We start from the raw sequence: 25875 nt of genomic DNA, 5'->3' as shown, positions 1-25875 counted from the left end.
GGGCTGCAAGATTATTTTCATTTTCATTTCATTCCCCTATTAAATAATTAAACTTGGAGTCTGGGCCAAAGTTGGCCTGACATTTGTTTCTAATGAAAATAAAAGGAAATATTTATGAAAAACAGAATTTGTAATTTATAACTTGTTGTCATGCTGTTATAAAGTAAACTGCTCTTTAAATACGTAAGATCTCTAATTATTAATTATTTTTCACAATCTGAACACAGCCAGCAGAGTCACACTTTGCACAGGAAGTCAGGGTTACAGTAAGGAAGCTTCAGAGAACCAGAAGGTGATTTTTATTTTTATCAGGTTGTCCCCCTCATCCCTCATACTGTTTGTCATTTTATGCAATGCAAGAGACCCTCAGTGAAGTTTCAGTTTGGGTCTTCAGGAAAAAAAAGTTTGGGCACTCTGAATCTAAGTGGTCAAATTAAGGCAGCAAATCTTTACATTTAAGAAGATGGAACCAGCAAATATTTGACATTTTATGCTTGAAAAATGACCACAATGATGAATCAATGATTATCAATTTTCTTTCACGTGACTAGTCATTTAATTGACTAATCACTGGGAATCAGCATGTACGGATTTGGAAACCTTTTTTTGCAGCTGCAGTCTCCTGTCCTGCCACTGGGGGGCGCAAACTATGAAAATCCTGTGCGTTAAGTCCCTGCTGGTGTCGACTGTAGCCCCAATATGAAGCTACACTGAAGGAGAGCGAAACTGGGTCATATGTGCAGTTAACATAATTAGACAACATAAAGTTATTTACCTGAGTATGAAGACACTCAAACTGTATCTGAAAAGTTTAAATTAAGCCCCACCTACTTTGCCTCTTCTTCTATGGTCCTAACAATAAATCGGTTTTGCTCCCTTCATGTTTCCCCTGTGTCCTTTTATTTTCTTAGACGTCCTGCGCAGAGGCTTCACTGATAAACCCAACTTGTATCCGAGTTATTTCAATGGTTCACCCAGGACGGGGGGTTGTAGAAAGTGGAGACAGGTAAATACAGACCTGTGCTCATACACTCTGTGAGAAACCCTCTGAAACTGACCACATCGAGGTAGAGCGCAAGTCAAAGCTCAGCTCCTAAAACATTTGCCTTCACTCATCCACATCTGCTCTTTTGTTTCACGTTTGTTTGGAGGTGGTCAGAACTTAAGTCCACAATCTGTCCTGCAAAGGCCCATTTCTACCAAAACACACACATACACTTGTACTTCTGTACTTGAGGGGACCCTCATGGATATATTGTAGTCCTGGGCCCATAGCTCTAAGCCAGAAGCAACTACAGTGGACATTTTTGTACTAACAATGTGTGAAATGAAGAAGTAAAAACAGTGTTGTGGCACATGAGATCAGTCAGCGATGAAAGCGAGCTTCCATCCATCTGTGCCCTGCAGGGTACGTAATCTGCATAGCTGAGCCTTACACAACGTCCATTACACCATCCCTCCTGCCTCTTCTCGTGTTTCCTTCTCGCTGTAACGCAAACACATTCTCATCGTGGCATGTAAAGCAGGCCTCCATGTTTATCCCAATGCCTTGCACCAGCCCTCCTCTCTCTCTCTCTCTCACACACACACACACACTGACCTCCCCCCTCCTGTGAAGCTCGTGGGAGTTCTGCCACACATTCTTGAGAGCAAACTTCATTGTAGCGCTGATTCAGAGCAGCTCATGGCCAAATAAGACGAAAAGCCCTCACTCGCTGGCTGTGCATCTGAGCTCATGCTCTAAGCAGACATGAGTGCGTGTGGATTTGCAGACTGGGGTTGTTGATGTTTAACTTGCAGATACAAGCTGTAAAACCTGTGCATATGCATACAAGGTCGCATCCAGTATTGCATGCTGTTAGACGTGTTAAAGTGGGATTTGACCTCACTTTGTTCTTACCTTTTTTGACTTGGACTTGGAACTTGTCTGTCTTGACTTGAACTTCTTGTGTTGATGTCAGTGGATTGAGGTGGGATACTGGACTTTACTTTGAACTTCAAGTCAAGAGGTTTCATTCTCATTTCAGCTGTTTACAGTAACGTTGAACAGTGAAACGGGACAGCGTCCCTGCAGGGACCAGGTGCTACACTAGAAATGAAATATGCACTACACATTGTGCAAATTAATGCAAGACTACACATAAAGCACAGGACTACACAAGACTGTACATGCTGCACAGAGACTGTAGATACAAACAACAAGCAGCAGCACCGACCAGGACCTGGTCCCGTTATGGAATGTTTGAGACAGCCATAAAGTGCTGGTGGGGACAGTATTGTATGCAGTGTGAACAGTCTAAAGTGCAGGTTGCTGTAAACATGATGAGGTATAAGGTGACAATGTGCATGTGCATGTCCAGCCTCTAAGATCTGAGGAGTCTTCTGGCTGGGGGGAAGAACAGTCTGGCTGTAAGAGCCCGAATGCTTCGGCATCTTTTCCCAGACGGCAGAAGAGTGAAGAGTTTGTGTGATGGGTGTGCAGGGTCACAACGCTGAGGGCTTTGTGGATGCAGATGTCCTGGATGGAGGACAGAGAGACTCCGATCATCTTTTCAGCTGTTCTCACTACTGGCTGCAGGTCCTCACAATCTGCTGGGTGCAGTTACCGTACCAGGCAGTGATGCAGCTGCACAGGATGCTCTCAGTGGTGAGGATGGGGGAGGAAGGTGAGCTTTCCTCAGTTTCCTCAGGAAATGGAGCCGCTGCTGGGCCTTGTTGATAGTGGAGGTGGTGCTGAGATCGTCCGCCAAGTGATGCTCTTGACAGTCTCCATGGTGGAGCCATCCCTGTTCAGCAGAGAGCGGTCACTCTGTGCTCTTCTGAAGTCCACAACCATCTCTCGACCACAGTCGTGTCATCGGCGAACTTGTGAACGTCACAATCATGAGTCAGCAGTGTGAGCAGCAGAGGGCCTAGCACACATCCTCATGGGGCTCCTGTGCTCAGAGTGGTGGTGCTGGAGATGTTGCTGCCGAGCCGGGCGAGTGAGAGCCAGGTGGAGCACAGTGGTAATGCCGTCATCCACCGAGCGTTTGCAAAGGTAAGGGTCCAGGATGGGGGGCAGCTGGTCCTTGATGTGCCTCATGATTAGCCTCTCGAAACACTTCATGATGGTGGGCCTAAGTGCGACGGGTCGATAGTCATTAAGACAGGACACTGGTGACTTCTTGGGCACGGGAATGATGGTGGTTTCCCTTGAAGCATGTAGGAATGAAAGCACAGCTCGGGGAACTGTTGAAGATGTCTGTGAGAACATCCACTAGCCGGCCTGCACATCCGCTGAGCACTCTGTCAGGAACGTCGTCTGGCCCAGCAGCCTTCCGTGGATTTACTCTGTGTAGAGTCCTCCACATGTGGGCTGCGGTGGGACGTAGCACCTGGTCGTCGGGAGGAGGGTGGACTTCCTCGCTGCCACGTCGTTCTGTGCCTCAAACCGTGCGTGTTTGGAAGGGAAGCATCACCGTCACAGGTAGGTGTGGTTGACCTGTAGCTGATGACTTGAATTTAACTTGGTTCTCGCCTGTCTTTGAACTTGACTAAGGACTTGAAATGAACTCCATGGGGACTTGCCAGTCATAACTTGAGGACTCGTTTCTTGGGCTGAAGGATACGTGGGCTTTGACTCTCAGGAAATGGCTCTTTACTCACCTGAACCACACACACACCGCCTGATTTGACTGGATCTGGACTTGACTTGGACTGGGTGCACGATTGTTGTGCAATTGTGTGAACTGTTCCTTTAAGCAGCCTGTCTGTACGGTTTTAGGACAATAAGTGACTCGGTGTTGCTTCACTTTAATAACACCAGTTTAGTAGTTAGTCATTTTTACACACATGCCAAAGTCACCTCCTGAAACGACAGGAGGACTTGAAACCCCAATTCAAGACAAGAATAACAATAATAAAACGTATATAGGTATATAAAATAAAGTGAAAGTAAAATAAATAAATCCATAAATAATATTCAATAAAATAAAATAGACTGGAGGTTAGGAGTCGAGGACAAAAGTGGACTACATGTAGTTTTTATCTCACTTTTTAAGAGCCTACGTCGGCGATGAGTGTATGATTAAAATGCTGCCAATGCTGGGTGTGTATAACGCGAGTTTGTGAATGAATGGGATCATTTATTTATTTATACATTTTATATATTGAGTGAGTTTTGTGTCTTCTGAATTCAGTGTCCCCGGATGAGAAATACAGCAGCCGGAGTACTTCTTCAACTGTGATTTATTTCAGGCCTCTCAGACCAACATCGTGATCACCAGCAGTCCATGACCCGGACTGAACCCATGGAAAACCGGCAGAGTAGAAATCCCCCACAGAAAACGTCCTCGCTGTCGGCGACGCCAGACTGTCTTACACAAATGTGTGTTTCATCTGTCTGATGCGGCGCACAACTTCCTGTTGTGAGTCAAGACTCTGCTGCGTCAAGCGCGGCGCGGACAGACAGGAAAACACAGAACACGGCCTTCAGAATAAAAGCACGACGCGAGAGAAGATAAAAGGTGACTTCTTTCAGAAAACACGTCATTGATTTGGTCGAATTGCGGACTTCAGTTCAGTAAACGTTAAGTCACGTGCAGCTTTATCGTGTTGTTGTGTTGTTTTCAGCCTGTTTTATCTTCCTGTTAATTGTTCTCTTTGTGATATTTAAGTAAACTTGAGACTAGAGCCACATCAGTTGAACTCATAGTTGTACTCACAACTTGGTCAATTAAGCTGATTCTGATAAAGTGCTGTTATAATACAACTTGTAACGCATCAGCATGCAGTCAGTCTACTTTTGCAGACATATAAATTAACAGAATGTTGGTGATTGAGGATATAGAGCATTAAAACAATTTTGAAGCCTTAACTGAGGAGACAATTCATTTTCTTGGCTGATCGGTTGCAAGACACACACGAGTGTTTTGGGGGTCCAAAGTGGAAGGCATATTGTGTTATACTGGCTGTAATGCCATCAATATTTTTAAACTCAAAATAGGCTCAACAAGGCATAATTAGGAATTATTGCAATGATCTGGCCTTTTTTTTATAAAGTAACATAATTTATCAAACTATAAAATTATTAATTTATACCTTAACTTGGCGAAATAAATTATATGCCCTGCCTAAAGTGTGAAAAGTTCAACTCAGAACCAAATCGGATCCCTGCACAGCAGGCAGCGGTGCTTTTATTTTGAAATGAATTAACCGGACGGCGTGTTTGATGTGGCTTGAGTCAAATGACTGGAAAGAGGACTGTGGTGAGACTCGGAGTCACGGCCTCTCCCCGGGACTCTCCCTGTGCTCCTCCTGCCTCTGTCGGCCAGAACAAGCTAACGAGCCGCCGGCCACGGCTGGAGTGACTTCAGGCCACAAACCGGAAATGCGCTTTATTTAACACTTGAGCCATCGCGACTCGAGGCAGAGCTGCTGTCGGTACGAGCGGGGCTTTGGATCAGGTCGAAGTGACGCTGTGGGTGGGAACACACCGCGGGATTAGCTAACTCTCTGGCATCATCTCCAGCCGCGTCTCCGTTGCTGTTTGTCGCCGTTTTCTTCGGTGTTTTCCTCGGCTAACCCGCGGAGGCCATGGCAGACGGACGGACGGCTCTCGGTCTGCTCGTCCTGGTGCTCGTCCAGCGCTGCGGATCCTTCAACCTGGACGTGGACAAACCCTCCGTGTTCTCCGGACCCGAGGGAAGCTACTTCGGCTTCTCGGTGGACTTCTTCAAGTCCTCAGACAACCAAAAGTAAGACGCCCCGCAGAGCAGAGGATGTCCAGCTGGTCGTCCCTCGCTGCTGCTTCCTTTATCATCACTTCCCGTGTCCACTGCGGCGCTACAGTCTGTTCTAAAAGTCTTAAACTGGCGCTCGGAGACAGCTGTCTCCTCGGCGTGTCACTATTACACGATTTAAGCCCTCAGTCTAACGCAGCTTCTCACCTAAACCCGATAGGTTTAGGAAAGTGGCGTTGATTTGCGTGTCCTGAGATTTAGAGACCGTGAAGGGTTTGTGGGAGCAGCTGGTCCTGGTCCTGCTGGTGTCCCCACTGCATGCTGTCGCTGATTCCTGTGTTGACTTTCTGTTTGGAAGGTAGCAACGCGGGGAACCACAGCTCGTCCTTTCTGCTCCCACAGTTCTGCACGCAAACAGATGGACGAGTTTCTGAAAGTCCAAAAGTGGTTTGATGTGCAGGATTTCACAGAGCAGCAGCAGCAGCAGCGAAGGCGAGATGTTGGCGCTGAGCTGGTCGTTCCTCTGCTGAGGACATTTTCCCTGTCTTATGAGCTGTAGTCCTCTGCAGGCTCTGCTGAGGACGGAGCCGCCTGACTCTGTTTGAGAGCAGCACCTGTGGGGTCAGCGGCGGAGCTTCAGGTGGTGAACGACAGAGAGGACATGAACGTCCTCGTGTGGTTTTGACAAAGCTCCAGTCACTGATCCAGGCTCCGGTTTCCTCTCGGCTTTCCCATTAGAGTGTTTAGAGACGTTCATGCTCCTCAGAGGACGAACTGACTTTTCATCCAGCGCCACCATCTGGTCAACATGTCAATGAGTCCAACACTTCGGGTTATGTCCAAACGCGTGCAGACCCGATGCCTCGGCTGGACTTTGTGTTTACTGCCGATGAGCTAATGTTGTCATGCTAACACACTTAACACGAGCGTCTCTCCTGTCCTCAGGTCGGACGTCCTGATCGGAGCTCCTCGGGCCAACGCGTCGTCCACGGGCAGCGTTGTGGAGAGGGGAGCCGTGTTCAGCTGCCCCTGGAAGAGCTCTTCGCCCTGTCAGCAGCTGCAGTTTGACAGCTCAGGTACTCACCCGCAGATTAAGCCAGCTTTGACTGCACCACGGTCAGCCTGAGACCCTGACCCTGTTTGCCTCAGGGAGTCTCCGTCCTCCGTCCTCCCACAGCACTTTGTTTCTTTATATATAACGAAGACGTGGCCAGAATCCTGATGACGGGGGACTCGGCTCAGCCTCTCGGTTCAGTCTGTTGTTTTCAGGTGGTTTGATTGATCAGAAGTGCGGATCAGCTGATCAGCAGCTCGTCAATAGGACCACATCCTGTGGCTGCAGCAGCTTCCTGTGTCACAGTGTGGTGCTGCTGTAGGTGTTGAGCTGTGGTTTTGCAGTACTGACAGTCTGTCATTCAGTCAGTCATTTTACATCAGGTAGAAGAACACACAGAGAGCTGCTGTCATTAACCTGTCTGTCTGTCCTCTCCTGTCTGTCTGTCTGTCCTCTGCTGTCCGTCCTCTCCTGTCTGTCCTCTCCTGCCTGTCTGTCCTCTGCTGTCCGTCCTCTCATGCCTGTCTGTCTGTCCTCTCCTGCCTGACTATCTGTCCTCTCCTGTCTGTCTGTCCTCTCCTGCCTGTCCTCTTCTGTCTGTCTGTCTGTCTGTCTGTCCTCTCCTGTCTGTCTGTCCTCTCCTGCCTGTCTGTCTGTCCTCTGCTGTCCGTCCTCTCCTGTCTGTCCTCTCCTGCCTGTCTGTCCTCTGCTGTCCGTCCTCTCATGCCTGTCTGTCTGTCCTCTCCTGCCTGACTATCTGTCCTCTCCTGTCTGTCTGTCCTCTCCTGCCTGTCCTCTTCTGTCTGTCTGTCTGTCCTCTCCTGTCTGTCTGTCCTCTCCTGCCTGTCTGTCTGTCCTCTGCTGTCCGTTCTCTCCTGTCTGTCCTCTCCTGCCTGTCTGTCCTCTGCTGTCCGTCCTCTCCTGTCTGTCTGTCCTCTCCTGTTAGCGTTAGCAGTAAGTGAACCCAGTCCTGATGTGCAGGCCGGTGAGGCTGATATCAGATCAGATTCCAGGCCGCAGTGTTTCCTGTCATGTCAGAAAAACCTCTGAGTACTAAAAGTAAGATTTGACTCCACTGAAATCTGAAGCAGAACTTTAAGTCTTTAAGAATCTTTTATTTCAAAAAGCGCAAGCTGATGAGTGTCTGACATTATTTGAGGCTGTAGTAAGACGGCGTTGCAGTCAGGGCGTGTTGCGTGGTGACGATCAGGCTGAGCTCAGCCTGCTGCGTCTCATGTCAGGACACATTCAGGAATGTGTGGTGAAACAGGAGGTGTGTGGACTCGTTCAGGGACCGCAGTCCTCAAGTCCTGCTCCTCATCTGCTCCTCATCTGCTCCTTGCAGGCAACGTTGAGTTGAGTTGGGAGCATACTAACGCAGTAACACTGCAGTATCGCTGTGCATACTAACGCAGTAACACTGCAGTATCGCTGTGCATACTAACGCAGTAACACTGCAGTATCACTGTGCATACTAACGCAGTAACACTGTGCATACTAACGCAGTAACACTGCAGTATCGCTGTGCATACTAACGCAGTAACACTGCAGTATCACTGTGCATACTAACGCAGTAACACTGTGCATACTAACGCAGTAACAATGCAGCATCACTGTGCATATTAACGCAGTACAACTGCAGTATCACTGTGCATATTAACGCAGTAACACTGCAGTATCACTGTGCATACTAACGCAGTAACACTGCAGTATCGCTGTGCATACTAACGCAGTAACAACGCAGCATCACTGTGCATATTAACGCAGTACAACTGCAGTATCACTGTGCATACTAACACAGTAACACTGCAGTATCGCTGTGCATACTAACGCAGTAACACTGCAGTATCACTGTGCATACTAACGCAGTAACAACGCAGTAACACTGTGCATACTAACGCAGTAACAACGCAGTAACACTGCATACTAACGCAGTAACAACGCAGTAACACTGTGCATACTAACGCAGTAACAACGCAGTAACACTGTGCATACTAACGCAGTAACAACGCAGTATCACTGTGCATACTAACGCAGTAACAACGTAGTAACACTGTGCATACTAACGCAGTAACAACGCAGTATCACTGTGCATACTAACGCAGTAACAACGCAGTATCACTGTGCATACTAACGCAGTAACAACGCAGTAACACTGTGCATACTAACGCAGTAACAACGTAGTAACACTGTGCATACTAACGCAGTAACAACGCAGTATCACTGTGCATACTAACGCAGTAACAACGCAGTATCACTGTGCATACTAACGCAGTAACACATAGTGTGTTGTTCCTCGACCTCCTCTGTGGAGTCCAGCTGTACACACACTTTGTGTACTGGGACTTTTTAATGTACTGATCCCGTGTTTTTGTTTCTGGTTAGTCCACCAGTTCATCTCTGACAGACCATCAGGTGCTGGACCTCAGACTCAGCCAGGATCCAGTTCATCTCTGACAGACACACAGGGACACGACCCAGCGGCACCCGGGGTTACTACAGTTAGCCAGCGAGCGTGCTGGTCACTGCTCTGCTTTGTTATGTGCACACTTCAGCTGAGGCGTGTTGTCGTGGTCTCAGTCCCACTGGGCGTGGACGGCATTGCTTCAAAAAGATTTAACTGATCAGCTGCTGTAAAACACCTTTTATCCTCCGCTCAGCCGCCGCGCCCGACCGCAGACGTGACCGAGAGCTTCCGTCACGAGCTCTTAGGTGATTCATACTGCCGTCACTTTCAGCAGACAGCAGAGCAGAAACAGCTCAGGCGAAGAGGATTGTCCCCCTGGAGGCAACTCAGTACATGTTGCAACAACGGGGCAACTAAACTGTGGTGTTTACACTGGAACCAAGCAGCACTTCATGTTGCAGCACACTGTTAGAGTGTGTGTGTGTGTGTGTGTGTGTGTGTGTGTGTGTGTGTGTGTGTGTGTGTGCGCAGCCATGATGGTAGAAAACCAAAGAGAGTGACGTTCAGCCTGCTACACACACATTGTGTTCTCTTCATATGTGTGTATGTGAAACTCTGTGGCTTTGTTTGTCTGTGTTGTGAAGCTGTGCATCACAGCTTCATTCAGACGTGTGAACAAGCAGTGGAGCTGGAAGGAGAAGAAGAAGAGGAAGAAGAAGACTGCGTCCTCTCCTTCACTGATGGAGTTTAATGTTTGCTTTTAGGTTCAGATTTATTTTAAACGACAAACAGAGAAGTTTTCCTCTCGGGGCTGCACACTCAGTGCTGCAGGAACATAAGCGTGCTGTCAAAGCGCTTGCGCCTCATGATTTGTTCGCCTCCTGCGGACTCGGCAGGCCTGAACACGTACGTGCTCGCAGAGCAGCGTGTCACCTGCGTCTCGGCGTGTTCTGAGTTCGCCGTCAGCAGCAGTCTGACGTGTTCACGGCTGACTGCTTGTGTTTGGACCTTTTGAAGGTTTGCAGTCTCCATCCTGGAGACGTGACATGTGGTTCCAGGGTGCAGCTGGTCTCCGTGTCGGACTCTTGGTCGGGACAGCAGCTCCGCAGCCCGTTTCTCCACACCTTCTGGACTCCTTTTCCCCAGGCAGAGACACAAGACACAAACTGTCAGAGGATCCTGTGGGTTCAGCCTGCAGGCCTGAATACTAACTGATGTTGTAATGCTGTTAGTGAGTGGCCTAGTTAGAGTGTGTGTGTGTGTGTGTGTGCGTGTGTGTGTTTGTGTGCGTGTGTGTGTGTGTGTTCCCACAATAGAGGTCTTTGTTGTTGATCTGACCTGCGTGATTGCTGGCCAAAGCTTTACTGGACCACAGACCAGAATTAACTGGAATTGTTCTGTGTGTGTGTGTGTGTGTGTGTGTGTGTGTGTGTGTGTGTGTGTGTGTGCGCGTGTGCGTGTGTGTGGTGTGACTGACTCAGTCAGACTACCGCCTGCTGCACTTTTTATTTTTTTCAGATTGTATTTGTGCTTGTGCAACAGGAAGTGACTCAGAGCTGTCATGCTGTCACGTCTGCCACCTTTCTGACTGAAGTGTCCTTATTTTGATGTTCATCAGTGACATCAGTCCTCAGTCTCCTCAGTGATCAATAATCCGTATCGTTGTGATTTCAAAGCGTCTCAGATGTGAGATTTGCTCTTTTCCTGTTTCATGTGCCGTGTGCTAAAACAATCAGTTAGTTTAAAAGCAGTCGTTCTACGTGATCACGCGTGTCGTTTTGCACACGTCTCAGTAACACGAGACCTGCACAGACTGCAGGGACAAATCGAGACGGACCACGGCGAGACAAAGAGTCTGTTGCCGTGGTTACAGTTCAGATGGCGAGCAGCTGGCACAACCAGTTGGCGTCTTGACCGAGTCGATTGCAGACGGGAGATGAAAGGTCGCATTCATCAGGATTCAGCAGCCAATCGAGGCCCGAGTCCACAGTCACATCGCTGTGTCCTGTCACTGCTCAGAGCCATGTTAAAGCACAAACAGGCTGAGGACATATGAGGACATGAGAGGATGGACACGAGTCCACTGTACGTCCTGAAGTCAAGCAGCTTTAACCAGACATCGTCAGGCTGAAGCAACGAGCCCTTCAGGTGCGTCGCAGGCTCTGATTGGTGCGAGTGAAAACAAAACACCTTGTGTGTCTGCAGGTGACAGGACGAACAAAGACGGAGCTCAGATGGAGTTTAAATCCAAGCAGTGGTTTGGTGCTTCAGTACGATCTGATGGAGAACACATCCTGGTAAGAACCACACACACACACACTCACAATGTATTGGTCTGTGCTCTCTGTTTACCTGTGTTTACCTGTGTTTACCTGTGTGCGTGTCTCTCCGGCAGGCCTGTGCTCCTCTGTATCAGTGGTCGACCTTCGGCGTCTCTGAGCGCGAGCCGGTGGGAACGTGTTACCTGAAGAAGGGAGGCTCGGTGGTGGAGTACTCGCCCTGCAGATCGGGTGCGTTGGCGTGCAGCTTGTCATTAACACACGCGTGTCAGCGATGAGCGCGTTCTGATGCGAGGCGACTTTGAGGTCTCTGACTGAATGTCTCTGCTGTGGTTCTGTTCCATATGGTTTCATGGTGCTGTTTGGCGTCCAGCTGCACACTCACCAGAGGGTCAGGGCTTCTGCCAGGCCGGCTTCAGCGTCGACTTCCTGAAGGTGAGCAAGCAGCCGAGCCCGGCCAACCTGCAGCCCGCTGGCTCCGATGGGCTCGGAGTCGAGTCCGGGCCCGGCCGACGAAGCTCGGCCTCGGTGCGAGCGGGTTGTCGGGTTGCTTGAGGTTTTCTGTATGTCGTGGTCGCTGCCTCCTCTGCTGTCTCAAGCATGTGTTCATAACGTTCTCAGCAGAACAGAGTGTGGAGGCACCTGGTTCCCTCTGCAGGAACTGAACGGTTAGAAGACGAAGAGGCAGGCTGATGTTAGCTTGATATGCACAGTGGAACAGAAGTGCTCACTTCTACAAAGTAAAAGTCATGAAATGCTCTCTTCCCTCTTTTCTCTGCCTCTGTGGTTTCAGAAGAACAACAGAGTGGTGGTCGGAGGACCTGGCAGCTTCTACTGGCAGGGTGAGTGTTAGACTGTGTGTGTGTGTGTGTGTGTGTGTGTGTTGTAATCCATGTTTGCCTTGTTGTCTGAGGGTGTGACACAGTATAGACCCTGAGTCAGTCTCATGTATGGTCAGGCTCTTCCTGGTGTGTGTTAGCCTAATTATTGTTTCCTGTTGAGTCAACACTCAACACTCACAATTACACAACAACCACACACACACACACACACACACACACACACACCTCTGTTTCTGATTAGACCCTTGTTAACGCTGTGTCTCTGTGGCAGCTGTGTGGTTCCTGTAATTACAGTTTGTGTGTGTTTTTCTAAACCAGCCTGTAAACACAAATATAAAATCACAGGTTCTTTTTCTGTTCTGGACTTCCTCATGTTCCTCCTCACATTGTTCTCCCACCTCCTGTTCTCCCTGGTCTCTCCTCTCTTTTGCTCATTTCTGTTCTCTTGTTGTGCTCTTTCACTTTTTGCTCCTGTTCTCCTCCTGTTCTCTTCTTGTTTCTCCTGTTGTTGTCCTCTTGTTCTCTCCTGTTCTCCTCCTGTTCTCTTGTTTCTCCTCTTGTTCTCCTCATGTATCTCCTCCTGTTCTCTCACGTTCTCCTCCTGTTCTCTCCTGTTCTCTCCTGTTCTCCTCTTGTTTCTCCTCCTGTTCTCTCATGTTCTCCTCTTGTTTCTCCTCTTGTTCTCCTCTTGTTCTCTCATGTTCTCCTCTTGTTTCTCCTCGTTTCTCCTCTTGTTTCTCCTCTTGTTTCTCCTCTTGTTCTCCTCTTGTTCTCTCATGTTCTCCTCTTGTTTCTCCTCGTTTCTCCTCTTGTTTCTCTTCTTGTTTCTCCTCTTGTTCTCCTCTTGTTCTCTCATGTTCTCCTCTTGTTTCTCCTCGTTTCTCCTCTTGTTTCTCCTCTTGTTCTCCTCTTGTTCTCTCATGTTCTCCTCTTGTTTCTCCTCTTGTTCTCTCATGTTCTCCTCTTGTTTCTCCTCTTGTTCTCTCATGTTCTCCTCTTGTTTCTCCTCTTGTTCTCTCATGTTCTCCTCTCGTTCTCCTCAGGTCAGCTGATTTCTGATGACGTCTCTGAGATTTTGACTCGGTTTAACAACGACTACATCACCCCGTACAGCAACACGCTCGCCACCAAGTCGGCCAGCGCTCAGTATGACGACAGTTACCTTGGTAACCACACACACACACACACACACACACCTACACACCTACACACCTGTTGGTAAAGTCCAGACAGGTTGACCTGTCAGCGTGTGATGAGCGAGTCTCCAGGTCTTGGTTTGTGGATCCTCTTAATGTTTCTTTATTAATCAAAGCAAACTGAGAGCACTGGTTCCGTTTGTTGATATCAGCCTTGTCTCAGGTGAAGACACACCTGTTGGCGTCGACAAGTGAAACATGTTGTCTGACTTAGACGTGATTGTGAACTCTGAATGATGTCTGTTTGGTGAGTTTCTTTACGTCTCGGCTGCTGTGTTTTTGAACAAAAATCCGTCCGTGCGTCCACCAGGTTACTCCGTGACGGTCGGAGACTTCAACGATGACGGGAAGGAAGGTGAGAATGGGCGGAGCCAGCGGGGCTAAACACTGATGAACCGTCAAAGCATCCGATAGATTGATAGATGATGTCAGATACTGAGTCTGCCTCCTCTCACCTCCACAGATTATGTGACTGGAGTTCCTCGTGGGGAGAAGGCACTGGGATATGTAGGAGTCAACACACACACACACACACACACACACACACACACGTCAGCTGCTTCCTGATTGGCTTCTGGTCATCGTGTGACCAGTGCAGCAGCAGCTCAGTAACTCTGATGTGTTTCGTGGTTTTGATATTTCAGGTGAACATCTTCAATGGCCTCAACATGGAGTCCATGGTCAACTTCACAGGAACTCAGGTGAGCCACACCTGCTGACTGACCTCAACTCGCTGTTAACCCCACTTTTACTCAGTAACTAGCAGTTAACCTTTTCAGGAGTGCTGAACCGAAGTCAGCACATAGAAGATTCAGTTTCCAAAGTGATGAGGAGGAGGAGAAACAGGAAGGGCAGGAAGAGAGAGGCTGTCATCAGCCGACTTAACGAGCTCCTCCTCACTTCCTGTCCGTCCTCTTTAATCTGTTTCCTGCCCTCCCTTCCCCCGTCTGTCTCTTTACAGCCGCCTTTCACTGTTTCTGTATTTCACACTGCGTGTTGAGCAGCATCACTCACCAGACGTGAAGTTAGAAGGATAATGAAAGGTGCATCATGTGACTTCAGAACAGATAACTGATGCTGTCAGTCAGCAAAGGCAGCTGAAAGGTGAAAACATGACAGAAGGGTGAGCCTGCAGTGACTCAGCAGTTTGCATCCTCGCTCTTTAAAACTCTTCAGTCTTTCTGTCTTCCTGCCAAGCCGTCTCAGTCTGTCCTCTCACCTCTCTCACGCTTTGTCTCACGTTTGTCCCCGGCTGTGGTTTTATGCTGGAGCTACGAGGGTTTCGAAATGAGATTTAGCAACCAGCAGCTTGTTGAAATTATAACAGGAAACAGTTATAAGTGCTCAAAATAAAATGTTTATAGCTTATTAAAGGCTGCAGGAACCCTCATCCTGAACTGCTGCCAAACTGTGTTTTCTGGTGGAATTCTTCATAGGCAGAACAATAGATTGTTCCACTTCACTGTACAGGGTCTTTCAATGTGCGATTAAACTTAATTTTCTTATACAGCTGCTTGAGTGACGGGATCAGTAATAACCTCTCCTCCCGCCCCTCCCCCTCCTCTCCCCCTCCCCCGCTGAGTTAGCAGCTCATAAAGCTCTACATGTTTCTGATGTGTCTTGTCAGTTCCCTGCATCACAGTGTTGATGTTCTCGCTTTAGTCGAGTGTGTCTTTATTTTATTGAAAATGTAGAAATAAAGTCCCCTCGTGAGCTGCGTCCCTCTCACAGATCATTTTTCTTTGTCTCGTAGATGGCTGCCTACTTTGGACATTCAGTGGCCGCTACTGACGTGAACAATGACGGGTGAGTTTGTCTCCTCGTTGGACTTTCGCAGGACGGTCTGACAACCTCGTCCCTGCACTCAGCAGCCGGGAGCCGCGTTACGTTAGCTTGAACAGCAGCGATACTTTCGGCTTGTGTGTGAGGCCAGCAGGGTCCCTCTGACACCGTCCTCCAATGGTGCAGTCCGTTTGTACTCGTACGTTGCTATAGCAACAATGGCTGACTCACATTACAATCGTATTGCTGTGGCAAATGGAACATCTCCAGCTTGGTTTTTGACTGACGTGACGTCACTCCGAGTTCCGAGTTACGACTTACAAGCACAAATGGAAAGCAACCGTAACGACCAGCGTTTAGAACCACATCAACACGTCATTTCCTGTGTGTGTCTGTTAGTTTGGTAGATCTGCTGGTCGGAGCTCCTCTCTTCATGGACAGAGGGTCAGATGGAAAACTGAGGGAGGTGGGACAGGTAGGAAACACACAGCATCAGCATGTCTGTGTCTTCATGTCACTCTGAATTTCAGTCCTGGTTGATTTACAGTGCTACCTGTAGTTACCATGGTAACAGCAGGTGCACCTGTCACAGTCACAGACAGCCCTGATGCTCCTTTCATCACGTTTCTTCTGCTGTTGTCCGGTTGAATGAAAATCAGATCATTTATCTTTGTGTGTGTGTGTGTGTGTTTCTGTCCTCCAGGTGTATGTGTACCTCGGCCGTGGTGGATTTTCCTTTCACACTCCACAGAGGCTCACAGGGTCTGAGGTTTATGCCAGATACGGTTCTGCCATCACAGCACTGGGAGATCTGGACATGGACGGATACAATGGTGGGAGACACACACACACACACACACACACACACGCTGTCCATGAGACGACACTACACTGGGACCAGGTGCAGACCCTGACCTCACCTCGTGTCTCTTCGTCACCCATCCAGATGTGGCCATCTCCGCTCCTTATGGAGGCCCCAACCACAACGGTTTGGTCTACATCCATAATGGCCGCCCTCGGGGGCCCGACACGTCCCCTTCACAGGTAACACATCTGTTTTCTAGCCACGTTAGCAGCTGAGTCAGGTCCACCACCACTCCAGACTGGACTCCTATGCTGGTCGTTGTTGTACTTCTGTCACCATGAGGTCCAATCAGTAGCTTCTGATGGCGTCTCGTGGTCTTCGTCAGCAAAGGTTGTCCAGTTTCAGTGGAAATGTAGAAGAAAAAACAGACAACATTTTGTCTGTGTGGTTGAGTGGTGGACTCAGTGTGATGTTGAGACTCGTGTATCGTCTCTCAGGTCCTGCAGGGCAAATGGGCGTCCAGCTACATGCCTGCTAGCTTTGGATACTCAATGAGTGGAAATACTGACATAGACCGGAATGGATATCCAGGTACACACACACACACACACACATGCATTCATATATAAGTGGAGGCCCGGCAGGGATGAAACTGCTGATGTGTGTCTGTGTTTCAGATTTAATAGTGGGAGTGTTTGGAGCAGACAAAGCAGTTTTATACAGGTAATCATACTGTGTGTGTGTGTGTGTGTGTGTGTGCGCGCGCACCCTGCTGTGCCTGTGTGTGTGTCTGTCTGTGAAGAGTTTAACGAGCGAGGCCACCTCTGATATCAAAGAGCTGCAGTTTTCCTTCTGCTGCCTTTGTAGAAGCTGTCAGGACAGCTTCAGCTCCAGTTCTTTCACTCACACCACTTTAGTCCTGCAGCGGAGGACATCCTAAACGTCCTCTCTGCACCCGACTCACGCAGCTTTGATTTGTGATGTGTGTGTGTGTGTGTGTGTGTGTGTGTGTGTGTGTCAGAGCTCGTCCAGTGATCGGTGTGAACGCCACGTTAGACATGACGCCGCAGATCATCAACCCAGAGGAAAAGACCTGCACACTTCCTGGTACCAGCACACTCGTGTCCTGGTGAGTTTTCCTGTCTGTCTGTGCTGGAGAGGACAGACAGACACACTGTCCTGAGCTTTCTGCCAGTTTTTGCTCGTTGAAGGTGTTTCGTTCAGAGGACTCATCAGTCACATTTCACTCAGTGCTGCGTAACTCACTGAATTTGTCCTCCTTCATGTCATGTGAAATGTGAGGAGGTCACTGATGATGGGGACGCTCGTCCTTTGCTGTGGATGACTTCATGTCTGTGAAGCCGGTCAAACTGACTTTGCTCTGCAGCTGACTCAGCGTGTGTGTTTTGCAGTTTTAAAGTGAAGTACTGTCTGAAGGCCAGCGGCCGCGGAGCTCCGGCTACTCTCAGTAAGTACAACCACTGCTGCAGTACTCAGAGGCACTCGTCCTCTTTACTCATCTGAAGAGGATAACAAGGTGTACAGCAGTATTTGTCAGGTTGTGGATGTGCAGCTTCAGGACCTCCTCTCTGATTGGTCTCCCTCCAGGTTTCCGTGTGGACATCATGTTGGACCGCCTGAAGCAGAAGGAGGCGACTAAACGCGTCCTCTTCCTGCACAGTCAGACCTTTCAGTACTCCAAGAACATGATGGTGTCCAACGGCCAAGGCCCCTCCTGCGAGGAGCAGCACGTCTTCCTGAGGGTGAGAAGGTCCACCAGAAGTCCAACCAAACGAAAACTGAGAAGGAGACACGGAGTCAGACTCAAACTTTAAATGAGTGCTTTCATGTTGTCTTAACAGCAGATTGTATTTGCTCAGAATGCAAATTGTCAGTCATTAAGAGCAGGCGTCGTTAAGTCCGCTCTAAAGCCCGGTCTGAGGACCCGGTCTGAGGACCCGCCTGAGCGCAGGTGTTGGCGAGTTCTGCCTGCTGCTGGTAAAGTTTCTGAGTAAGAGCTGAGTGTTTGTTTCTCTCTCAGGACGACCGTGAGTTTCGGGATAAGATCACTCCCATCTCCGTGGTGATGGAGTACAGTCTGGACTACCAGCAGGCTGCAGACCAAACCGGACTGCTGCCCATCGTCGACATGTCTGCCCCGTCCAACGTCACCAAGCAGGTGTGTGTGTGTGTGTGTGTAAGCGCTGTGTTTATAATGTTGGCTGTCTGCTGTTTACTGCCTGATCTTTAAGCATTCGGTTTGATCCGACTCGTTTATCCTTTTTTGTTTTTGTTTCTTCCCTCAGGCTCACATCCTGTTGGACTGTGGTGACGACAACATCTGTAAACCGGACCTGAGGCTGTCAGTGAAGAGGTGGGCAACATCTGAGCCGTGTTTCATTTCAGCAATAAACTTTAAAATCGTGTTTTTATCAATAAAGTCAAAATCAAAAATAAACCAAAGATGAAGTACCCAGCAAAAATACAAAAAAACGTCATAATAAAGCAGACATTTTGGAAATAGAGCATTCTGGTGCATAAATAAAACTTGAGAAGTGAAATTCAAAATGAAAATAGTAATGAGTCTCAAACATTGAAATAAAAATGGATGGTGTCGCCACTTCCTCCCTGCAGTAGAGATCGGGGGTGGAGCTACGGTACAGAGTTCCCGCCCACACACCGGTCTGAGCCAATCAGGAGCAATGCTCAGCTGTCAATCGTGACATTTCAGCCCCTTTTTTAGCATCAAATAAGAACTTCCTAAAATGACAGGAACCATCTTTGGGGAAAATTTATTTGATGTGTACTTTGAGTTTTTAGTTTGGCTCATGTCCCATCTGCTAACACGGAGGGGGAGGAGCTTATGAGCTGTACTGCAGCCAGCCACCAGGGGGCGTCCAGATGTTTGGGCTTCACTCACGTCGTCATCTTAATTTGTAGTCAGTGGTCTGAAATGAAACGTTAAATTTAGTTTCTGTTACTGTTGTCCGTCAGCGACCGTGAGCAGATCTACATCGGCGACGATAACGCTCTGACTCTGGAGATCAGCGCCGAGAATCAGGGAGAGGGCGCCTACGAGGCCGAGCTCCACGTCTTCCCTCCACAGCAGGCCGACTTCACCGGCGTCGTCCGCAGTCAGGTAGAGTCCGCGCTGTGTTCTCTTTCACTGAGCTCGGCTTCAGTCTCAGGGTGACACCTGGAGCTGGGTCCAGTACTGATGATGTGTTCTCGTGTTCCAGGCCCTCAGCAGGTTGTCCTGCGCCTACAAGAAGGAGAACCAGACCAAGATGGTGGTGTGTGACCTGGGAAACCCCATGAAGGGGGGAACCAAGGTCAGTGTTCACACGGCTCTTTGAAAACCAGACTCACGTGTTCGTGGTGTGGAGTCGAGTAAGAGATGCTGGTGAACAGATATGGACAGGAAGTATAAAAAACAGGTTAGCTGTCTACACCGCTGTGTCAGGACTGAAGCATGAGACAAACACAAAAAGGATTCGGGTCTGATGGGAGCGTCCACAGTCTGTTGACTCATTCTGAAGATTTAAAGGATGTCTTTGTCAGGTTGGGACACATGATGATGTTCTCTTCTGTCTCCTCGTGCTTCCTGTGCTGTGATTGGCCAGGTCCTGGCAGAGCTGCGGTTCAGCGTGCACCAGCTGTCAGAGGAGGACACCTCAGTGAAGTTTGACCTGCAGATAGTCAGGTACGGTCCCGTGTGCCGTCTCGGTCCACACAGCTCCACAAATCACACCTGAACACACACATTTTACATTCACGGTGACCTCCGCGCTCGGCAGTAACTCCTGAAACTGTGATGAGAAATCGCAGAAGGACGCGAGTGTGTGGTGGTTTGTTTGTTGAGGCGACTGTCAGCTGTAAGCTAGCAGTCAGCGCTGTGTGTGTTTTGTTCCACTCGCTGTCCCGTGTCTTCATCGAGCTGCGCACTGAAACGTCTTCCCGTCACTTTGTGGCACCGCGATTGCGTTTCCAGCTCGCATTAAAGGACCAGTTTGTAGGGTGTAGGATGCAGGTTTGAGTCAAATCATGAGCTGTAGTCCTCTAACAGCTGACCGAGGTCTTCATGCAGAAGCTGAGTGTATCCTCACTGATGGTTCCCTTACAGTCTAAGGCTTAGACCCTCATACACGTTCCCACCGAGCACGCAGAGTCAGTGTGTGGTTTGTTCCTCCAGGGCTCCTGTAGAAACATGGCAGTGACACATGCTGGACTCTGGATAAGGACCAGCTCTCTCTGTAGGCATTAAAGGCTCATTCCATTCCTGTGTGTGTGTGTGTGTGTGTGTGTGTTTTCAGCATAGCATTCATTAAAGCAGAGCTGTTTTTCTCCTGTCGCTCATTTGAATGACAAAGACTGTGAAACTGGAGCACACAGAATAGTGCCAGTGTTTAGTCTGTGTGTGTGTGTGTGTGAGAGTGTGTGAGAGACTCTGTGTGTGTGTGTGTGTGAGAGTGTGTGAGAGACTCTGTGTGTGTGTGAGTGTGTGTGAGTGTGTGAGAGACTCTGTGTGCGTGAGTGTGTGTGCGTGAGTGTGAGTGTGTGAGAGACTCTGTGTGTGTGTGTGTGTGAGAGTGTGTGAGAGACTCTGTGAGTGTGTGAGAGACTCTGTGTGCGTGCGTGTGAGTGTGTGAGAGACTCTGTGTGCGTGCGTGTGTGAGACGGAGATAGAGAAATATGTTAATGACAGGGTTCAGTTGCCTTCGGTTGCAGTCTGACAGCTCAGCTTCTTCACGTCTCCTCTGTTGAAAGTGAGTTTGTTGGCTGATGCCTTCAGATGCTCTTCCTCAAACACTGCTGGCCAACAGCTCCACCCAGTGGAGTGTGTGCGAGTGTGTGTGAGTGGAGCTGTTAGCCAGCCTCACATCCATCCTCCTGTCAGTATGATTCATGTTCATGGACTTTTGCCTTCTTGTTTCAGCTCCAACCAGTTTGACAACACGAGTCCTCGAGTCTCCAGCATCACCAAGCTGGCTGTCCTCGCTAAAGTCTCCATCAGAGGGTAAAAAGCATCGCCAAAAGAACTCACTTGGCAGATGCTTAAAGTTAAAAGGCTAAAAGTGTGTGTGTTTGTGCTCTCAGGACATCATCACCTGGCCAGGTGCTGCTTCCCATTGCTAACTGGAAACCTAAAGAGCCACCTGTGGTCGGAGACGACATCGGACCTCAGATAGTTCACGTGTATGAGGTACACACACACACACACTCTGTGCCTGTGTACAGGACAGACTAACCATAAGCTGACATCATCGGTCAGTCATGTTTGAATGGTCCTCATTACTGAACATCATGAGTTGATGTTCCTCACAGCTGCTGAACAACGGGCCCAGCACGTTCAGCAAGGCGGCGCTGGAGGTCCAGTGGCCTTACCAGTTTAAGAACGGCTCGCTGCTCTACATCACCAGCTATGAGACCGAGGGACCCATCAACTGCACCACCGACGTGGAGATCAACCCACTCAACGTGTCGGTGAGGAACACACGCGCACACACAGAATCTGTATACGTCTCTGTTTAAAATCATTTATGACAACAAATCACAGGAACGCTGAGAAAAGAATGAGTCATATGTTACAGGGAAGTGCTGATTTTAGTGTGTGTGTGTGTGTGTGTGTGTCTGTGTGTGTGTGTGTGTGTGTGTCAGAACCCGTTGACCTTGGCAAAGAACACCAGCGGGGATCCACCCAGAGGACGAGAGATGGAGGGACGAAACCAAAACCACGTCCGCAAAAGAGACCTGGAGTCAAGAGACGCACAGGGTGACCTGCAGACCCTGGTATACACACACACACACACACACACACACACACACTTGCAGGTTGAATCCCCACATTACGGTTTGTTTGTTCTCAGAAAACCGGTTGATTTGGTACAGATTTGGTGCAGAGCCACATGGAGAGGTGCTGGAGCTGAAGCTAAGCTAACGTGCTAACCAACCTGGAACAGGCTAACATTAGCCTGACTGTGTGAACCATGTGTGATCCACTTTATCCTCTGAGCTTCGGTTAAACGCAGCTAATAAGCTTCCTGTTTTGGACCTGCTGGCTCCCCGTAGGCTCGGCTCCATGAGGACAGCTTGTTATTGGCTGAAAGTTCCACTTCACTAGCCAATATGTATGTGTGTGTCTGTGTGTGTGTGTGTGTAGGACTGCACCACTGCAGAGTGTCTGCGGCTCAAATGCCAGGTTGGTCGTCTGGAGAGGAGGAAGAACGCCATCCTCTTCATCTACTCCCGCCTGGCTGTCAACAACTTTCTCAGGGTAAACAAACAAACACAGCTGATGTTGGCACATTAGAAATAACATTTTCCCATGTAAACTGATGCAAACAGTTAGTCTGCTAACAGGAGCTTCACAGAGCGGCTGCCTTGTGTACGTTACGTGTGGACGTGGTGGTGCTTCACTGATGGACGGCAGATTTGTCATGTGACTCTTGTTTGTTTGACTGATTGATTTTCTTTTTCAGACTGAGAATCAGAATCGTTCATATGTGGTTCGATCGACAGCCTCCTTCAGTGTCATCGAGATGCCGTACAAGAACGCGAATCCAGAGCTACCGTCCAATAGCACCACTGTAAGACACACACACATCATCAGCACTGATGTGATTGGTTGAAATAAACCTCAGTGGGCGGTGCCACAGAAGCTCTGATTCAGTTTATTTCATTGTGACTGTGGATCCACTTGCAAGAGTAAAAACTACACAGATATTTAAAGTGCTCTCCAGGCGTCGGCCTGTCGGCGCCGAGTTCTCCAAAGCCTGCTGACCTTGGCGAGCGCCTGCTGACCTTGGCGAGCGCCTGCTGACCTTTAACGGGTTGCGTTCACTGGGAGCTCGGGACTTAATCCACCCTCAGTCTGTTCTGCTCTGCAGTAATGATGTGTCATCTTCAGGTGTGTCGTGTAAGAAGTGTTAACGCGTTGAGTGTGTGTTTTCAGGTGAGTGTGTCGGTGGTGTGGGTGGCGGAGCCTCCTCAGTCGGTCCCAGGCTGGGTGGTGGCTCTGGCCGTGCTGGCGGGCCTGCTGCTGCTGGCGCTGCTCATCTTCATCATGTACAAGGTGAGGACCAGACCCCCGATCCTCCACGTCCATGTGCGGGTCTCCGGGTGTCGCAGTAGCAGCGCGAAGCCTGCAGCGTCTCACTTTGACCGAATCTCATCAGTGTCTTTGGTCTCTTCTTCTTCTTGTCTTCCTCTTCAGCTGGGTTTCTTTAAGCGGGTGCGCCCCCCGCAGGAGGACTGCACCGAGAAGGAGCAGCTGCAGCCGGAGGAGAACGGCAACACTGACGCCTAGAGGTCAAACTGTGAGGAGCGCCCCCCTCTGTTTGAACAGAAACATTCAGGGTAAAATGGCCGCTGATAGAATTTCACTGTGTTCACTGGTGAGTGGCAGCAAACCGTGCTTTTTGTTTTTTATGTAGTCATGGGGAGTTTTCCCTGATATTTAATTTGCACATTGTTTTGTCCGAACCCCAAACGACTGATGAACTGTAAGGTGCTTGTTGCCCAGAAAGTCCAGAACTGCTGATGAATTGAAGTGATGTTTCAACCTGCCCAGCAACACTGCGTCCTATAAGAATCCATTCAGTGTTGTGTCCTCTGCGGGACCTCGGGGGACTTCAGTCTTAGATCTGCTCCGACGTTAGCTGGGCAGGTGTCTCCATTAGCTCCCACAAAGCGCTAGCTCATTGAAATACTCATAACAGTTTCATTAAACAAAAAATATACAATGAAAAAGGATAAAATGATTAGAGTGCGATGCAAATGAGTCGACGAACCACAGGATTGTGGGTCTGAGACGTCCAGCGGTCTGCAGTAATGCAGCGATATGAAAAGTGTCAGTCAGCAGTGAAACAGGATGTGGCCGATCAGCTGCGTTCAGGGCTGTGAGTGGTTTAAAGTGGTTTATTTTGCTATGATGTGGGGTGTTGCATCATGTATTTAACCTGTTATATTCTTTGTTTTTCCTCCTGCTTCGTGTGTGTGGGGTCGCTGGGTTGAACTTCTCATGTAAAAGTCATTTCTGCTCTGCTTTGGGGTGTTCTCACTGTTTTATTTTTGTGTTTCCTACAAAGCAATAAGTTCAAATGAGTGTCCAGTTCATTTCAACACAATCCTGTTTGCCCTTTTGTTCAGAAATGATGTTTGTTTGGAAAATTAGTGCGAGTGCGGATTTCACGGTCAACCTTGTAAACCTGAAGGCGATTATCTGCTGAGCTACAGCTCATGAAATCTGGAAATGAAAATGTGCTTTTGTCTGTCACAAATTTAAGGATCCGCTTTTGGTAAATTATTTTAAAGTGCGGGAGTGCCATACAAGAACAGAAAGATCGACGGGCACAGGGGGGGCGGGGCTTAACGGACGGCCCGTCAGGTGCAGTTAACACTTTCCCGCCCTGTGCTGAGGCTCCTCCACTTGGTACGATTATTTTGAAGTAGGATTATTTTTCCTGACTGGCAGTTTGGCTGAGAATGAAAAGGCGACGCAGCCTGAAGTCAGGTGGCCGGTTTGTGTGTGAATGAGTGCGTCATGTGAGTCGATAAAACCCGCGTCGCTGCAGCGTGAATTTACCCATATTGGGTTTACATCATGAATTAATGTTTGAAGCTTGATGATAATTTTAGAAACGTATTAATCCAGTTAACAATCACAGTGAAATAACTCTGCAGGAACACTTTGCTTAGCTCATGATAGTTTTTCTTCTTTCACTGGCATCCACGGCCATCGTTTGTCACTGCTGCCACCTAGTGGTCGGGAAGCTCTCGGTCTCTTCAGCAGCAGAGCTGAGGGCTGCACTGAGGTGGTTTCAGGGTGAGCCGTGACGCAGCTCGCCGGCCGTGACAGCGTGGCTTATGGCACTGTTAAAACTTTTTATGAATAAGTGTTGTCGGTGTTTAAACTGGACTAATATAAAGGTTCGAACTCTGAACAGGATCCAGCAGGACTGACGTCAGTTCACTTTCAGCTCAGTTCAGGATGTTCAGAAAAGCTGCATGTGATTAAACTGTTTTGTGGTCACGTGTCTCCTTCTCAGGACAGAAGAAGGCTGAAGGTTAACGGGAATACGGTTCAATTCTTTAAACAGAAAGTGTGGAAAAGTCAAAATAAAGTCAGAGCTTCCTGAGTCGAATGAAGTCAGTGATGTGAAGTCAGTCCTGCTGCTGTCTGTTGTCTTCGAAGGGGTTTCACATTCGATGCCGCCGTCTCTTTCTTTCTGCCATGAGAAAATATGGACTGTTTTTGATGTATGTATTCTTTCACCCAGAGAATAAAATGAACCGTTTGATAAGGAGATGATTTGACCTCTGAGCTGAAATAAACTCACCTGTTCACACTGTATTCAGTGTTTTGTTGTTTTACTGGAGGGATGTTTGAGGTGCACGTCTGACACAAACCAGATCTCATAAACGTACGTGAGAGGTTTTTTAAACTTCCGCTGTTTTGCTGTGGATTTTCAACCCCGACAAAAGCACCACTGACTGTCAGTGACTGTTAAGAGGTCGACTAACAGTGAAAAATGAGGCTCAGAAAGGAAGCCAAAACTGCAGTTCTTTGTGAAAGTGAGTCAGTCCACAAACAGTCTGGTCTCTGTGCCCGAGTTCCCGACTCAGACACCAGGACTGCAGGACACACTGCAAAAACTAGGACCACAGACGCTCACTGACAGCACTGACATCGGTCTGATGGCCGACAGGTCAGGGCCTTCAGTGCTGGCAACCCTTCATGGACTCTGGGGGTACAAAGACTCAGAATCATTTGAGACTGTTAAAAGAA

The 25875-nt window shown here is 48.7% G+C and overlaps 1 protein-coding gene across 1 annotated transcript; it reads left to right on the top strand.

Annotated features, from left to right (window-relative positions):
• Nucleotides 1–5234: 5234 nt before the first annotated feature.
• On the top strand, nucleotides 5235–25440 carry itgav (integrin, alpha V). The gene is made up of 32 exons (XM_046403618.1): nucleotides 5235–5738; nucleotides 6669–6799; nucleotides 11390–11481; nucleotides 11580–11694; nucleotides 11837–11898; nucleotides 12257–12305; nucleotides 13349–13471; nucleotides 13812–13856; nucleotides 13965–14008; nucleotides 14146–14202; nucleotides 15255–15307; nucleotides 15683–15758; nucleotides 15987–16116; nucleotides 16230–16327; nucleotides 16586–16679; nucleotides 16766–16811; nucleotides 17110–17217; nucleotides 17501–17556; nucleotides 17697–17851; nucleotides 18130–18267; nucleotides 18395–18462; nucleotides 19083–19227; nucleotides 19328–19420; nucleotides 19712–19791; nucleotides 21025–21105; nucleotides 21186–21291; nucleotides 21414–21572; nucleotides 21747–21878; nucleotides 22249–22362; nucleotides 22568–22675; nucleotides 23041–23160; nucleotides 23302–25440. Exons 1-32 carry the CDS (start codon nucleotides 5578–5580, stop codon nucleotides 23392–23394), a joined length of 3132 nt encoding a protein of 1043 aa, XP_046259574.1. The 5' UTR covers nucleotides 5235–5577; the 3' UTR covers nucleotides 23395–25440.
• The last annotated feature ends 435 nt before the right edge of the window (nucleotides 25441–25875 follow it).

Source organism: Scatophagus argus, chromosome 11, assembly GCF_020382885.2.
Source record: "Scatophagus argus isolate fScaArg1 chromosome 11, fScaArg1.pri, whole genome shotgun sequence".
Lineage (NCBI taxonomy): Eukaryota > Metazoa > Chordata > Actinopteri > Scatophagidae > Scatophagus > Scatophagus argus.
Note: the sequence above shows the minus strand (reverse complement) of the source record. Positions and strands in the feature narration are given on the sequence as shown.